We start from the raw sequence: 18596 nt of genomic DNA on the forward strand, positions 1-18596 counted from the left end.
CTTGAGGTCCCCCCTGCCCACAGGGGAGTACACCCAGCTTCGACTTTGCGGCAAGGGATGCCACCTGTGGGTTTCAAACTTGTCACGTCCCGTCAACTTGGTGTCATTCACAAGTCGCCCCTACCAGATGAGCAGAGCCCTTGTGGTCAGTTATCACTATTTCTTTCAAAAAGGGAAAAGTGAGTGTGTGTGTCTGTGCATGTGTCCCAAACATGGAGATAATCCACCAAATTTTTCAAAATTCATGTGGATTGGAGAGGTCATTCAATTTACTAAAATAAGGAGCTATTGCAAATTGCAACAAGATCAGATCTTGTTGTCCAAAGTCAACGGTAACTAGGTAGCTTGGCATTACAAGAAGAACTGCTTTTTTTTGAAGAGGAGGTGGGAGAATGCAGTGGTTAAGGGAAATAGAAGGAAAAAAAGATCGCTATATGTGTTAAAAAGCCCATGATTTCCATCATTTTGTCAAAAATAGATTCAGAAATTGGGTACTGAGCCAAATTCAACTCATTAGTAGCCTAAAATTTGTCGATATATGGGTGAGCTTTTTAAGGACAGGAGCCTCACAAAACATCTCTATAAAATATGGTTTGGTTTTAGACATGTATGAATATGTATGAGAAGCACGTAGATTCTTCTCAAATCTAATCCAGATTTCTTGATCTATTTCTCTTGGACCTATACACATAATATATGTGTGTATATGTGGATCAATCAGAATGAAAGTTAAATAGGGTCCTCTTCCTTGCCATGTTCTTTATATGGAAATAGGAGGCGAGAAAAACATGCCAGTTAGATGTACGAATGAGGACTTAACTGCATGAGAAATTAAACAGAAGCTGATGAATCAGCCTATCTTTACATCTGAGTGAATCATTTAAAAAAGAATCAAAGAAATCAAAGTGCTCCTTGGCATGAAGGAGAGGGAGGAACAAAAGGGAATCTCCCTTTTCTTTTAGTATTAATCTAAACGATTTAGTTAGATCACATCTCACATATGCTGGTGGAAGTATCATGACCTGCATACTGTGGATCAGGTAGACTATATAGAAAATCCATATGTGAAGAAATTTTGTCAACGAAACTGAATTTTTTGTGCTTGTGAAATACCACATAATTCTTCCATTTTCAGATTATTAACAAGTTATTTGTGCATGTATGTGTGTGTGGAGAGAGAGAGAGAGAGAGAGAGAGAGAGAGAGAGAGAGAGAGAGAGAGAGAGAGAGAGAGAGAGAGAGAGAGAGAGAGAGAGAGAGAGAGAGAGATTCTAGTGCATTATTTTGTTACTTTTGTATTTGTTCAATGATTTTTTGTTTATTGTGGGTGGTGCATTTTTCACTAGGTTAATAAACAAAGCTAACATAAATTTCTCGTCTATTCTTTGCCAAATCTATGCCTATTGCTCATGATTACTTTATTAAATATAAAATATCACTAGTTTACCTCAATTATGATCTAGTAGATTTTTCCAATGTTAAATTATTTGGGTAATTTCTTGCTCGTTTAGGTCATCATTGACATACAATTAACTTTGGCACTTCCTTCAGTTTTGATCTGTTTCATAGTTCATTCATTTCTGTATTTTGATAATCTCATATTGACAATTAATTTTAAGCATGAAGAGTATTAACTTGTTAGATGCTATACTTATTTGTGCTGTTTTACATTAATAAATTATCCTATTTCAGTTCCCTTATTCATGACACTTTTGTATCCTATTTATTATTGTAAATTTTTCTCTTTTCAGTGCGACAGTCACATACTGAAGTCGTGAAAAATTCAATTGGCAATTACCATGCTGTATGCTCTGAAATATTTGTTTTCTTTGATGTTTTTTCCTTTTACATATATAGAACTTATTACTATTTTTTTTCCTTGCAGGCTGTAAGAGAAGGTCGCCTACTAAAAATTCCATTCACCACCATATTTGAATATCTGCAGGTTGTTCACTCTAATTGCTATAATTGAAGATAATGGTGTTAATATGGCCTTCAAATATTAATGCATACCTTCTTGGGTGATATCGAACAGATTTTGCGGATTGTTGCAATATTAATGAATAATCTTGGGTCACGGGGCATGTTTTATCTTGCTGCTGCAGTGTCTGACTTTTATGTTCCTTGGAATAGCATGGTAAGAATGTTGTGTTGTTAATGTTGCAGCATCAATTACACTTGAGCCAGTATGGCATATTTCGATTTTAGTATTCAATTACTGTTCCATCCAATAAATAGTTTTTTTTTAGGAAGAAATAAAAAAGATCTAGTATTATATCTTGTTCTCAAAGTATCTTAATTTCAAGTTATTTACCTATTTAGAGAAATGCCATTTACCATGCGTCAGATTTTTCAGAACTTCCATTTTGTTGCTTTATTATAAAACAACAATAGCAACATAGCTTACCGATGAATTGCAAGTGACAATAAACCTTGCTTTTTTAACACATACATACATAGGTTCTATTTCTTCTCAGAAATATATTGAATTGCCTGATATCTGCACTTCTGCTGATTCTCTTGTAGGGTTATGAAGTATCCAAAAAGTTGTTTATGAAAGGGAAAAGAAAGTAGAACTTGAACTATGATTCTGGGTATGCTTTTTCAGATCAACATTTTCCTGTAATACAAAGAACTTTATCTAAAAGTCGAAACTTTTTATGATTGCGAATGGAAATTTAAGCATGTTAAAAGTTCAAGAAAAAAAATGACTTCCAATTCATGAATGAAGAAAAGAACTGTTAAGTTTTGTATAAAAATGAAAAATATTTGATCACTGCCAAGTGCCTTATCATTTATCTATCCTTAGAGATAATTATGTGCTTAGCCATGGTGAAATTATTGTGTGCTTTATGCTTTTGTTGGACTTTGACATAATAAAGAATTTTCAACAAGGTTACAAACCTCACTACTCAACAAGCAGGAGTCGACCCTCACGCCTGAACCATCACACTGAACAGAAGAGAGGTCACCCAACTCAGGGGCCGACCCTCCCGCCAAACAGAACATACTGGGAGTCAACCCTTACACATAGGTGTCGACCTCAGATCCCAACAACTACCACTCAACAAAGCAAACTTCGAGGTGTTGATTCGAGGTGTTGACTCCCAACTCAGGCCAAGTCGACCCTCAGGTGCCCAAATGCACTAACACACATACTCATACTACATCCGCCTATAAGTGTAAACGTCTAGGTTATCCTTCAGTTTTGTTTCTCTTGTATTACGTGGCACCTCAATCCTCTATAAGCTTAACGGCATTGCATCATGCCACAACACAACATATTTTCATGATACCGGCATCTGTACAACATACCACTTTCGGTATCAACATAAAGCCAACATCACAACGTACCATTATGGCACCGACATAAAGTCAATCATCACATCATACGATTATGACACCAACATAAAGCCAAAATCATCACATTGTACCCTTACAACACTGGCATAAAGCCAAAATCATCGCATTGTACTATTACGACACTAGCATATAGCCAACATCACATTGTACCATTACGGCACTGGCATAAAGCCAAAATCATCACATCGTATAATTATGACACCGACATATAGCCAACATCATGAGGGCACAGGGTATTTATAATTTGATGTGTCGCGAAATGGTCCGGATTCCAATGCACTCCATAAGGAACTCCAAAAATCAAAACATTATACATTTGGACACAAACTTAAGAACTAGAAAGACACATGAAATGTAACACCCCAAATTTTGTATCCCGAAAATTGTGATTTTTTTTAAATACTTTTATAAGATTGCAGCGAAAAATTCAACGGGACAAAAACTTGGCGCGTTACTTCTCGATCACATTCATTTTCATACGTACATTTGATTCAGAAAATTTAACATTCATAAATCAAATAAATGTCCATCAAATTTAATAATAATAATCCATTTAAAAATTTAAATATGAATCAGAGTCTTGAGCATGACAGAATGCTCGCAGTCCAAAAACACTTGAAGGTTGGGAAAGGCTTTTCTCGGCCCCCATCACAACCTCCCGCCATCGCATGTGAATTCACTCGCTACATGAAAACATTTAAAAACAATAGGGTCAGACAAACAATGTTTCAGTAGGGTAGAGCTATTCAAAGCACACAAATTAGAACAAGCAGGAGTCATTTCGATCTTTCATGCATTCAAATAATACTCATTAAATTAAAATTTGCATATACGCATATTTAACAAGTCATTCAAGCAGGCATTTACAAAATCATTGTCACTCAATCATTCAAGTAAATATGAATAATTAAAGATACATGAACAATTAAGAATTCATCCACTTACCATTGCAGAAGTCAACTTTATATGCATGAACCAGTTATTATCTTTAATTAAATTTTCTTTCTTATATGATGCATATCATGCCTATCTAATGCACAACCAAATTAGGTTACAATTCTTATCCCTGTGGGTACAAACACAGGCAGTAATCCTGGGTCAGGGTCACGGCGCAGATGGTGTTTTCAATCAAAGGTGACTTTGGCCTGGTCGGGCACCATTCGCCAGTGCTGGGTGAGGGACGCTAAGAGCGAGATAAGTTTCCACACTACCATCCCGATGCTTCTGATTTTACTCATGAGACTCTGTACCTACACATTGCAGTCTAATGTGGAGGGTTCTCTTATCTTCGTAGCTGGGGAGGAGCAACTTTCCATGCTCAATTCGATGCCCATGAAGCCAGAGTAGTACAACTTTCCTTCTCTTATTAAGTATTGATCTTTTAATGTTGCATATTTAAACTTTTAAATTATTTGTTTTACATGCAATATTCACATAACAGTTCCACTTAAGGGGTTCGGCCACTTCGGGCCTATAGATGCATATTTGAAATAGTTAAGTTCTGTCTCATTGCACATGCTTCTTTCTTTTCAAATTTAAACATGTAAGCATAATTAAAGCAGTGAATTTTCTGTTACACTAGATGCATCCAATAAATCAACTCATTATCATCATGTATATGGCAGTCACATGAAAACAATTACAACATGTGCAGTCCTTTAACATTCGCATTGAATTTGCAAGATGGACACTTTTGTCCATTCATGAGCGAGAGGCCACGGAGGCACACTTGTGCATTAGCACACTAATCAGTTCGTGCCTTATAATTGGGTACTTAATTTTCTGCAGCAAACTAACTGTTTACAGTACATAACCAATCCGATATTCATTCACAAAGGCATATATAAAAAGGCATAAAATTCGAGTATTTGATAGTCGGGTCTCAAACCGGTTCCAAACTTGCGAAAACTCAATTCTATCTGTCTGTTACAGAGGTTACAAAACATTTTACAGTCGTCGGACAGAGCTGAAATTTTCACAGTTTGCAGAGAATTTCGTCAGCTTTTCGATGCTACAAACCGTTTGTAAAAATTCCTCAGAATAAGGGAGATATGAACGATTTAGTGTGGACCTGTACTTTTTTGTTCCGACTGTCATAGTTCAGTGATTAATTCATGAACAAAGATCAAAATTTCACAGAAGCAGTGAAATTTTGTTAGCTTTCCAATGCAACAAACTGATCGTAAAAACTCTTCCGGACGAGGGAGATACAAACGATTTACCGGTTGAGTGTCAGGCCAAAAATATGCATTTACAGGAATATGCATTCGGGTGGGCCAAAACCGGCCACCCGAATTTATATTTCCGAAATATTTTTACATGAACATGCTAAGAAAAATCATAAAAACAACACTACACTACTTTAAACTAGTCTACCATGGACAAATCTCGTTTTCACTGTTGTTAGGCCGAAAAACAGACCCGTCCCCCCGAACCCTATTTCTTCAGAAATAGTTTTGGTGATTTTTGCAACAAGAGACACAAAAACACGTATTTTTCTATGACAAAAATAAGGAAAATCATGCTAATCACTACAGTACATTCACATGAATATTGAGTACAATTTCTAACTAAATTTTGCAGGAAAACAATTAGATATTACATGTATTTTTTAAAAATTACAAATTTTATTTCTGACAAAATCAGTGGCATGCATACATAGTTTTTTTTTTATTTTAATTCGAAATTTCGTCCAGTAGAAGGGGTGAATCGATTTCTTCTAGGGGAAATCGAAATTAACCCCATTTTATTAAGTCCAACATAAATTCTTATATGAATCCCCTTTTTAATGATAGTTCGAATCGGTTTCGAAAATCGATTTTTACAAGAAACGATTTTGAGAGGGGGTTTTCTTTCGAAAACCCTCTCTATTTTATATTTCGACAAACCCCACGCCAATCCCATGTATGGGTGTAATGGTATAGAGTCTGTCCTTATGAAAAATCGAAAGAACTCGTGTCTACGAGTTTCGATTTACGTGTAGAGAATAGAACTCCCTACCTCTTTTGCGAAATCGTTTCCTATGCTTGCGAAATCGAACTTCGGACACGAACCGGCCGCCCAACACGTACGGTGACCGTGCCAACGAACTCCTTACACTCTAACAACTCACGTGGGTGTCCTCCTCGTTGGGCCAAGAGGGAAAGCACCAGGGATACGTAGGGAGGAACAAAGAGGGGAATCAAAGAAGCAAATGGGGGAAAAGGGAGAACGAGAGAGAATTTCTCAAAAGTGCAAATAGGGGGGGCAAGCCCCTCCCATGATTTTATAGGAGGTGAGGGTGAGGTCAAGGGTTAAGTTAATCTCAGACCTTCATCTCAATCAAGGGTCACTTTTCTTTTTTCTAAAATTCTCTACCTTCATTTTCCCTTTTTTATTTCCTTTTTCTTTTTTATAAATCTTTTGCTTAGCTTAGGTTAGGGTATATGCTTTATATCATAATATATATATATATATATAATGTCAAATGTGGGGCTATATGGGCTGGTCGACCCCCATGGGGTTGGACCCTTTCCAAGTTTGAATTTTCAAACTTGCTTTCTTGGCAAGCAAGTTTGACTAATATATTTTATTTTTTTCTTTCTTTTTTCTATTGTCTTTCCTATTTTTATTTTTATTCCAGCCATCCTCATCCTAGAACCATCTAGCAGGGGATGCCCCTCCTTTGGGAGGCCTCTGCTTTGAGAAATGAAAACTTTTGACTTCTTACACCTTATTTTGGTTTTTGGAAACTTTCAAAATAACTTTGATTTTTAAAGCTAGTTTCATTTTAAGTTTTTAAAGTTGGAAATGGGTGCCACATAGGATGGGACGGCCCACCTATGGACTCCTACACATTTATAAAATTTAGTTTAGTTACAATTTCTATTCCACTTAATTAATTACAATTAATTAAATTGTAAATTGGACTTCAATTCTTTCAAAAACTAGATTTTAGGTTTTTAAGTGAAATGACGCTAAATGACACTTTAAATTAGGTTCAAATGTAGGCAAATGTCTCTACTAAAATTTCAGTTATATTTGTTATTCATTATATATATATATATTCTTTTCTAACAAATATCGAATTCCTCAGAAATAATTTCTGAGAAAAGGGATTTCACTAGGGTCGATGAGACCCTTGGGCATGTGAGTGTATTTCATACACTTAAAAATTTTCTCTAAGTCTTACCTAACCTATAGCACAACACTTGGTCCAAATTATCAATTTTAATTTATCACACATAAAGAAAATTGCAAAAATTTGCGAAATTTTTTCAAAAAATCACGGGTATTACATGAAAATGTGAATGAATAACTTTATTAGTAACAAATATTAAAAATATAAAAAGAAAATTACATTCAAACATCACTACAATACACTCAAACACACACAAGCCTAATACTACTCATCACTCTCTCAACCCTTATACATACACACACATCCCTATTTATAAAGTAGTAAGAGAGGGAGAAGAATAGTGAAGAATAAGAGGAGGGAATGAGTCATCTCTTGTAGCTGTTCAGAGTAAGTCAACTAATTTGACTTGGTCCCCAACATTATATATATATACAAAATGATACATTAATCTTAACACCCCCCTCAAACTTACTTGCAAATACAAACTAAGAACTCATTACATGTGAGTTCAAGTTCTTCCATTTGTTGCTTCCTTAAATGGTGCTCTTGATCTTCAAGCATATGCTCTAAAAAGGTCTTTAGGATTTCCAATATCATCAAAGCTTGAGAACATGTAAATTGAGCTTACAAAATATCTCAACTATACATATATATATATATCATTAGAAGATTTCAAAAAAATTACTTATATTAATTATATATTAAGGAGAGAGGATGGCCAAACACACCAAAAATACAATATATAGGAAATATTTAATAAGAAAATTTACCATTTAAAAAAATCATTAATTTTGAGAAATCATAGTTCTTAATAAGAGAACACAAGTGCATAATATCAAAAGGAGAGATGCATGCATAAAATATCTCAAAGATAGGATTATAAACCATTAATCACCTTAAACATTCATGAAAGCATGCATTATTTAAAGTCAATACACACATCTATCTATCACTTTAATGAATCAAAGACATGAAATATGGATTTTCAAACAAATATCAATAAGTAACTCACAAAGGAGTTTAACTCATAAAATCCCATAAAGAAGTGTAAATTTTCACATAGATTTTCTTTTGAGAACAAAACATTTTTACACAGCGGAAGATATAATGATTCAAATCATTCAATCAAGACAGGACAAGTATGACAAACATGAATTAATCAACTATTTCATTTCTAGAAGCAATGTTAACCATACAACTAATGTATATATAAATGTCATAAAAGACAAATACGAGCCAAAAAACACAATTCAATATGCACAATCACAAGTTCACTAGGAACAACATAAAAAGCTAACAAAGAGCTTACAAAAAGTAAAGGATTTTATTGATAATATGTTTAGCAAAAAGCATTAGTTTATGCAAAACATGCAAGACAACCATCATGGATCAAATTTAAAATATCTTTAATCATGCAATTAAAGCATATTCAATGCACATAACAATGCATAAAAATATTTTAATAATCAAGCCCGGATAAAGGAGGAGGGTTGCGGTAGGCCTGTGACAGCCAGCATTAAAACTTAGTCATACCCTATGAATATGAACCAATATGAGAATTTCGTTGGGGTGTTCCCTATTGAGCGACGCGCTGTACTCTATAGGTCCGGAGGCAGTGATAAATGGGCAAGGGTTGCTAGGTAGTCGCCCGGAAGCGACACGTCACACCGGTGCCCGTGTGTGGTGTCAAATAGGCAAGGGTTCCCTCACTTTGTTAGACGGGTGAGGATAAATAAGTTAGTCCAAGACCATAAAATTAGGTTAGCCACTTGGAATATAGGGTCTTTAACTAGTAAGTTGGTAGAGTTAGTAGATGTTATGTATAGGAGAAAGATTGATATTTTATGTCTACAAGAGACCAAATGGGTAGGTGAGAAAGCAAAAGTGATAGAACCTTGGGGATATAAGATTTGGTATATAGGAATAAATAGGAATAAGAATGGAGTAGGGATTGTTATGTGTCGTGAGTTTATAGATAATGTAGTTGAGGTCCGTAGGAAGGGTGATAGGATTTTACTTATTAAATTAGTATTAGGTACGGATATTATTAATATTATTAGTGTTTATGCACCTCAAGTAGGTTTAGATGATTCCATTAAGCATCAATTTTGGGAAGATTTAGATGGAGTAGTACAAGGGATATCTTATGGAGAAAAACTTTTCATCGGCGGTGACCTTAATGGGCATGTAGGCATTTGTAGGGATGGATTTGAGAGTATCCATGGAGGCTATGGTATAGGAGAAAGAAACGAAAGTGGAGAAAGGATTTTAGATTTTGGTTTGTCCTATGATATGATCTTAGCAAACACTTGGTTTAGGAAGAGGGAGTCTCACCTAGTAACATTTAAAAGTAGGGTTAATACGAGTCAGATAGATTTTTTCCTACTTAGAAAGAGAGATAGGGGTTGTTGCATCGATTGTAAGGTTATACCGGGAGAAAGTGTAGTTACACAACATAGAGTCTTAATTTTAGATCTTAGAATTAGACAATGCCGCAAAAGGGATAGACACAGGATAGATCCTAGAATTAAGTGGTGGGCACTGAAAGGAGCTAAATAAGGAATGTTTGTAGAGCAGGTAGTTAAGGAAGTTGATTGGTGTCTCGAGGAGGATTCAGAATCAATGTGGAATAAGATAGTGGGTGGCATGAGAAAGGTGGCTAAGGAGGTATTGGGTGAGTCTAAAGGCGGTGCACCGCTAGGTAAGGATACATCGTGGTGGAACGAGGATGTCAAATTAGCTATTAAGGTTAAAAGAGTGTTATAGAAATCTAAGTAAGAGTCGTGATAATGAGAATTTGGAGAAGTATATGATAGCAATGAAGGAAGCTAAAAAAGTAGTTCGAAACGCGAGGGATAAGGTATATAAAGAGGTTTATGCCAAGTTGGATACCAAAGAGGGCGAGAAGGATCAAAGATGAGAGATAGGAAATCGAGGGATCTGGGTATGGTTAGATGTATCAAAGATGAAACACAAAGGGTTTTAGTCAAAGACGAGGAGATCAAGGAGAGATGGAAAGATTATTTTGATAAGCTATTTAATGAAAGTCATGCTCAGGATCTTGGAGACTTCTTCATTCCTTTTCATGAGATGAATCGTGACTTCATGCGCAAGATTCAAAAGAAAGAAATTGCAGAGGCTTTGAAGAAAATGAAATCAAGAAGGGTGGTTGGCCCATATGGTATACCTATCGAGGCTTGGAAATGCTTGGGAGAGAAAGGTTCAGAATGGTTGACAAATCTTTTTAACAAGATTTGGCGGACAAATAAGATGCCTAATGAGTGGAGGAAGAGTACTTTGGTGCCTCTATATAAGAATAAGGGTGATATACAAGATTGCACAAACTATCGTGGTATAAAACTCATGAGTCATACTATGAAACTTTGGGAAAGGGTGATTGAGTCTAGGTTGAGGAAGGTTGTCATGATATCGGAGAATCAATTTGGTTTTATGCCTGGAAGATCAACTATGAAAGCTATACATCTTCTTAGACAACTTATTGAGAGAAATAGAGAGAGGAACAAAGATTTGCATATGGTTTTTATTGATTTGGAGAAGGCATACGATAGAGTACCTATCGACGTTCTCTGGTGGACAATGATGAAGAAAGGTGTTTCTATCAAGTATATTAGTATAATTAAATATATGTATGAAGGAGTAGTAACCAATGTCCGCACTTGTGGAGGGGTGACAACCAATTTTCCTATAACGGTTGGGTTACATCAAGGATCTGCTTTAAGCCCTTTCCTATTTGCTATAGTGATGGATGAGCTTACGAGATCAATTCAAGAAAATGTGCCGTGGTGTATGTTGTTTGCTGATGATATTGTTTTGATTGATGAGTCTAGAGCTGGGGTTAATGCTAAGTTAGAATTATGGAGACAGACATTGGAAGCAAGAGGTTTTAAGTTAAGTAAGAGTAGGACAGAATACATGGAATGTCGGTTTAGTAAGCAACAAAGTAGTGATGGGAGTGTAGTGAAGCTTGGTGAGCAAGAAATACCGGTGGATGATTGTTTCAAATATTTGGGATCTATCATTCAAAAGTATGGAGAAATTGATGGAGATGTAAATCGTAGGATAAAGGTTGGGTGGATGAAATGGAAAAGTGCAACTGGAGTGTTGTGCGATCGTAGAATGCCATTGCGGTTGAAGGGAAAGTTTTATAGGACGACTATTAGGCCCGCTTTACTATATGGTACAGAATGTTGGGCTGCCAAGAGATATCATATTCAAAAAATGAGTGTAGCTGAGATGCGTATGCTGAGATGGATATGTGGAAATACAATAAAAGATAAGATTCGGAACGAGGAGATACGTAAGAAGTTAGGCGCTGCACCCATTGAAAATAAGATGAGAGAGAATAGTTTACGGTGGTTTGGACATATTCGGCGAAGGCCTAATGATGCTCCAGTTAGAAGGATGGAGAAATGGGAAAATATATTAGTTAAAAGAGGTCGGGGTAGGCCTATGAAAACATGGCATTGGATAGAAATGATTGGAGGAGAAGGATTCATGTGGAAGACCCAGAATGATTTTCTTTTTTGGTTCATATCGCCGACCCCAATTGTTTTGGGATGAAGGCGTAGTTGTTGTTGTTGTAATCATTTCCCATACAAGGTGAGTAGTAAAAATTTAGAAATTTTATAAATAGATTTAAAAATCCCGTATAACACAATGATGTTTGCAAATCTCAATAATAGTTCGACCATCACAAGCAATCATCCCACTAGACCTCTAAACCTCAAAAATTTAGGTATATCAGCTAATAGAAGAAGAGCACAATTACAAATGTTAGCATAAATCATTTTTGTAACCATGCACATACAATGCATTGGCTCCCTGACAATACAAATTAAGAAATTAATTACAAATGTCAGCAACAATCATCTCTATAACCATGCACATGCAATACAAGGCTACCTGACAATACAAATCAGCTACAATCCATAAGAGGTGCACGTAACCCACCTTACAAATGATTGTAAAAATGTAAACAACATCAGTTTCAAATGTCAGCAACAGTCATCTCTATGACCATGCACGGGCAATATAGGGCTACCTGCCAATACAAATAAGCTACAATCCACAAGAGGTGCACATAACCCACCTTACAAATGATTGTAAAAATGTAAACAACATCAGTTTCAACGGGTGCCACATAACTCACCACACTGATAATCCAAAGTCTTTTACAACATCAGTTTCAATAAGTGCACATACCTCACCCCACTGATAAACGTCTATTGTCTACATAAAATGACACTTAAATAAAAGGCATAAAAAGGAGAAACACACGTGGTAATAGATCTTGTAATGGAAACAAACTAATGTTACCAAGAAGAATATCAATTTTAACAATCTTTCGAAACCCCATGGTTTCAAAAATAGATAGTCATCATAGATAAATACAATTATAAGCATCCATGGTAATAACAATGACAAAAAATAAATAAGTGATTCAACACAGATCTAGAGATCAAGCAACCACCAGTTAGAGCCAAACCATAAATTGACAATCTAAACAGACATAAAACAAGGTGCACATAACTCGCCCCAACAAACATCTCCGATTCAACAATAACAAGGACAAGAGAAATAATGCATTATATAAGTTTTTGTGATGGACAAAATCAATGCTATAAGAAGGCAATAAATACTCACAAAAATCAATTTCCAAACAAGTGAGTTCATATAAAATAACTTATTTGAAAAGACAGTTTCAAATCCAATCCAATAAAGGTAGATGAAAACTTAGAATGAATATAGTGCAATCATATGCACAACAATGTCAATTGATGCAATTATATGCAATACATGATGTCTTATTACCATTTTTCACAAATTTGAACAAGCAAATGATGAACAAGGTGATAAAATGTGATTAGACGTCAATCCAGATCCGTGCGTCTGATCACATAATCATGTTTTATATTGTGTAATGGCATATTTTGTAATTTGTTTGTACTTTAAACCCAATGTATATTAAGTTGCATATAATACTATTAGGGCATGCCTATTGCAAGCGTGGCTGCCGTTTTCTGAGCATCTCTCTCTCTCTTTCTCTTTGTCCCTATTTCCTGCAGAAAGCTAACTCTAGTGGCTTCCACACATCTAATATTCGATTTATTTTCATGGTATGAGACCAGGGCTGAGGATTTTTTCCAAAAGGTATGCCCATAGAGATTTGAAATTTGGTCTTCTAGTCAGAATCTTTCTTCCTTCTTGCTTCTTTCTAAACCTTCTTCTCTTCTTCCTTTCTTTCCCTGCCAATCCATTCTTTTTTTTTGTATTTCTTCACTCAAAATAGCGTATTATCCTCTTTGACGTCAAGCATTCTTTTAAAACCTAAAAATCTTTTTTTGACGTCAAAACAGTGTTCGTTTGTTTTTAAATATCCTAATCTGAAAATCCCACTTGTTCTGGTATTAAACCAAATTTTATTTTCTGGGATTTGCCGATTGATCTGAAATACTCTTCTTTGTCGACATCTCTTTATTGTTGAATTCATTATTTTTTTTCATTGTTTTCGCATATATTCAGTTAGCATATATATAGGCAGCACCTTATTGTATTAGCAGGCCTGGTTTCAGGGATTGGACTAAGTCCGGAATAGTGCCTTTTTCAATTAAAAAAAAGAAAATAAGGCACGTTTTGCATAAAAAATACAGTTTTTCCTGCTTATTGGCCAAATCTGATTTTGTTGCTGCATATTAGTTCTTGACTGAATCAGTCCTAATCTTCTTTTTGTTCTATCTTAACTCTCTTCTCTTTTTATCAATGGATTCTTCTACCTATGCTGGACTCTCTTCGAATTTTTTGAGCCAGCTTGTTTCCGAAAAGCTTAATCACTCTAATTTTCTGACTTGGAAGAGGCAAACTGTTCCTTTCGTAAGGAGCCAAGATCTGTTTAGGCATCTGGATGGATCAATTTCAGTCCCACTATAGTTCATTTAACGAGAAACGAAGGATGATAAAGGAGTTACATCAGTTAATTATATTTCAATTCTTGAATTTACGACATGAATGAAGCGAGATCAGGCCTTGGTTGCATACATTACTTTCGCGCTATCACAGAAAATATTGATATCAATACCGGATGATTGTATAGCTGGACAAATATGAAACAGGCTTGCACAAACATATTCTCAGATTTCAGAGGCAAGAGTCTTATTTCTAAAAAGGGAGTTTCAGACCCTTAAGAAAGGCTCAATGTCAGTCACGGAGTTTTTAAACAAGGTAAAGTCTGTTACAGATGAGCTTTCTATTGTTGGAAGTGCAATCTTTGATAAGGAAAAGGTACAACAAACTCTTAATGGACTGGGCCCAGAATATCATGTACTCTCTACATCCTTATCGGTTCTGCCAGTGTTGCCCATTTTTGAAGATCTTTAAGCTAAACTTCTTCAGTATCTGATGAACATAAAGAACATGACTGAAGGTGGTGAACATACATATTCACATAGTGTCTTGGCCTCAGATATGTCTCAAGGTACTGGGTGTGGGGGTAACAGTTTTCAAGGTCGTAGAGGACGTGGTCGCTTTGGATAGGGAGGTCGTGGCATTCTTCCTACTCCGAATCCACTAGGATTCTTTTATGCAGGGAATCAAGGGAGAGTGCCTACATGCTTTCTGTGTAATAAGAAAGGACATGTGAAATTTGACTTCTGGTTTAATCCCCAAAACAAGGGAAAGAATAACAAAGCAGGAAATAAAAGGGAATCTGAAGGGCTGAAACCCACTGGAGATATGCAACAACTTTTGTTGTCTGCTTTATCTCAGATGAGTATTAAGCAGAATGAGCAAAGAGAATGGTATGTGGATTCCAGAGCAGCTACTCATGTTATAGGCAATGTTGGTAAGCTCTCAAATTTATCCCCTTATTTCGAAAAAAAAATAGTAGTCACTGGAGATGGCACACATCGTTACATTTCTCATATTGGAAGTGCACAAATTCCTTTATCTAGTACTTCTCTTAGTTTGTCCATTGTTCTTCTTGCTCTTATCGTTAAAAAAAATATTGTCTCTGTATCTAAACTTGTTGATGATACAATTTCTTCTGTCGAATTTACTCCCTCTTCTGTGTATGTTAAGGATCTTCGAACAAAGGAAACGTTCACTGAGGGGGAGCGACGAGGAAACATGTATATCTTCAAGGAGGATCCCACTTCTCATTCATCTTCTACCTTGAAGTCAACTTTCTTGGAACCGGTATCACAGAGTCTTAAGTCTTGTCATACAGGTGTCTACAATCTTTCTCAATATAATAAGCCAGATTTGTGGCACAGTCGTTTGGGTCATTGTAGTCATGGTTTTATTAAGAAACTTGTGTCGGAAAATTTGATTCTAGAGTCTTGTCTGCACCCTGTTTTGGATGCTAAAAAATTTTCGAGTTGTAGCCTCAAGAGCTTTTGAAATTGTGTACTCTGATGTATGGGGACCAGCTCCTGTCTATTCTTCATCTGGAAGTCAATATTATGTTTTATTCATAGATAGTTATTCTCGCTTCACCTGGATATACTTCATGAAACATAAGTCCAAAGTTTTTAGATTATTTCAAGACTTATGTGCACTCGTAAAAAATTGTCTCTTCTAATATTATATATTTCCAATGTGATGGTGGAGGTGAATATTCTTTAAACGACTTCATTGATTTTCTTTAAAAAAATGGGATAAGTAGACGAGTGTCTTGTCTATGTACTCCTCAACAAAATGGAGTGGCTGAACGAAAACACCACCATATTATTGAGAGTGCTATGAGCATGATTCATGATAGTAATGTTCCTATTAATCTTTGGACAAAAGCTTTTCACACCGCAATACATGTAATTAATTGCCTGCCCATGGGAATTCTAGATGACAAGTCTCCATATTTTACACTTTTTGGAAAACATCTTGATTATAATGACCTGCATATTTTTTGTTGTGTTTGTTATGATCCTGTAACTAAACTTATCACGATTTCTAGAATTGTTTTTGATGAACAGAATTTTGAGAGCATGTCATTGTCTCAAGAACAAAACCAAATGTTGAAGTTTATGATCCCTAGATGAGTGCAGAATTTTTTGCAAGTGAAGGGAAGACTTGTCGGCCATTTTGTGAAGAATTGTGCTTAAATGGACAAAATCTTGAACCTCCACATTCTTCAGAAAATGAAAGGCCTAGAGAAATTCAAAATTCTCTAGTCAAGTTTATGTTCGAAGAGAAAAAGATCCTGTCAGAGACAATGCCGAGCAGAATATGAGTCAACCTCCATTAAGATCGGAAAGGATACGTCATCATATTCAAAGATGGGTTAGCTATGATAATTTCTCTATGGATTTTCAGTTGTTTATGTCACAAGTTGAGAAACATGATGAACCGGTCAACTTCTATCAAGCCATTAAATCTCATAAATGGATAGAGGCTATGAATAAAGAGATGGAGGCTCTACATGAATGCCAAACCTGTGAAATTGTTCATAAACCCGAGGAGAAAAACATTGTGGGGTGCAAGTGGGTTTATAAGATTAAATATAAGCCTGATGGATGCATTGAGAGATATAAAGCAAGACTTGTGGCATGAGGTTTTACACAAGAAATGGGTAAGATTATGATGAGACTTTCAATCCTGTAGTTAAAATGAGAACAATACGGATTGTTATTGTTGAGAATAGGTGGTTTTAGGTTAAGTTCTCTTATATTAGAGGTTTTCTGAAATTTTATTCTCATAAGGACTTAGATGTAATTTTTCTTTTTTGCCTCTCTCTATTTAATATAGAGAGAAACCCTAATCAGAATTAACGAGTTCTATTGTGCAGCCGTCTCTCTCTCTCTCTCTACACCCACAGGTGGTTGTACATCCCTTCTCATTCTACATGGTATCAGAGCCCTCGATCGTGGGAGCGTGATCAACAGGAGCTGATTTTCATCAACGAGGAGCAACAACCCTACGACTTCTTAAAATCAGGTTCGGTGGTGGTTGACTGGGGAAGATCTGATCACAGATCTGGGATGTTACCCAGATCTGTCGTCAGATCTAAGGAGAAGATCTAAATTTGTTCTCCTCATCTGGATTTCCTGCTGCGACCTAGTGTTGCCGAGACTTGTTTCTGCTATGACGTGATTTTTTTTTGGTTCGTGAGTTGTCGAGGGGTATTCCTGATGGTTGGGAGTAACAGAATTTTTTTTCTGTGTTGCCGTGATTGTTGAGTTCTTGTCGAGGTGTGTTCCTGCTGTTTGGGAGCAGCAGAATTTTTTTTTTCTGTGTTGCCGTGATTGTTGAGTTCTCGCCTGTGCTGATTGTGTGTGATCAGAATTCTGTCGTGAATGGAACTTTCTTTTCTGTGCTGATTACTTGTGATACTTACTGGATGTCGTGCCTTATATGTTGGAGAACAGCAGGTGCAGTGAATATTCTGTTTTGCGACTGCATTCTATCATTTATCGTGATGTATTTGGGTGCAGCAATGTTCGTGATTTCTGTGGTATCAACAACAACTGAACTTTAGTTGTTTTTAGTGGGTTGGTTTATTTCAGAATGTGGTTTTCAATGACTCCCTGCTGTGTCGAGTTTTTTTTTTTAAGGAAGCATGGTAGCTTAAGTTACTCTTCTGTCGTGGAAAATAGCAAGTGTGATTTCCTGCTGGGTTTAATTCTATTTTGTGTGTGGGCTGCTGTTTGTTGTGGAAACAGCAGGTGTGGTTTCCTGCTGAGTTGACAATTCCTCTTGAACACTTGTTGTTCAAGTGAGGTATTCTGTTTTTTTTATCTTCAGTATGGCTGAAACTTCGAAATGTGATTCCAAAATGGAACATATTGGGGAGTATAAGGCTTTTGCCAACCCCTTCTCGTATGGCTCTTCCGTAAGGTTGAATGAAACCAACTATGCCAGGTGGTCCAGAACTTTTATGATGTCGGTATCTGGACATCGTCGAAAACATATTTTGTTGGAAGGCGAACCCATTGAGAAATTGGGAAAATATGTTACTTGGGATGAAGATAATGACATAGTTATGTCATGGATCATGAATAGTGTCGAACCCCATATTGCAGATGGGTTGATCTTGTAATGAAATATGCGGAAAAGAAAAGTATGTCCTACAATGGACATTCACACATAGAAATCAAAGAACA

General features: G+C 36.1%; 1 protein-coding gene across 1 annotated transcript in view; it reads left to right on the forward strand.

Moving 5' to 3' along the window:
* LOC149848799 (phosphopantothenate--cysteine ligase 2-like) overlaps nt 1-18596 on the forward strand; it is a 47284-nt gene that overhangs the window by 1561 nt on the left and 27127 nt on the right. The window contains exons 5-7 of the mRNA XM_090005285.1: nt 1751-1803; nt 1885-1944; nt 2035-2136. Of these exons, the coding sequence (XP_089861411.1) occupies nt 1751-1803; nt 1885-1944; nt 2035-2136 (215 nt within the window). The remainder of the gene's footprint in view (nt 1-1750; nt 1804-1884; nt 1945-2034; nt 2137-18596) is intronic.

Source organism: Nuphar pumila, chromosome 1 (assembly GCF_984573655.1).
Source record: "Nuphar pumila chromosome 1, dmNupPumi1.hap1.1, whole genome shotgun sequence".
NCBI classification, from domain to species: domain Eukaryota; kingdom Viridiplantae; phylum Streptophyta; class Magnoliopsida; order Nymphaeales; family Nymphaeaceae; genus Nuphar; species Nuphar pumila.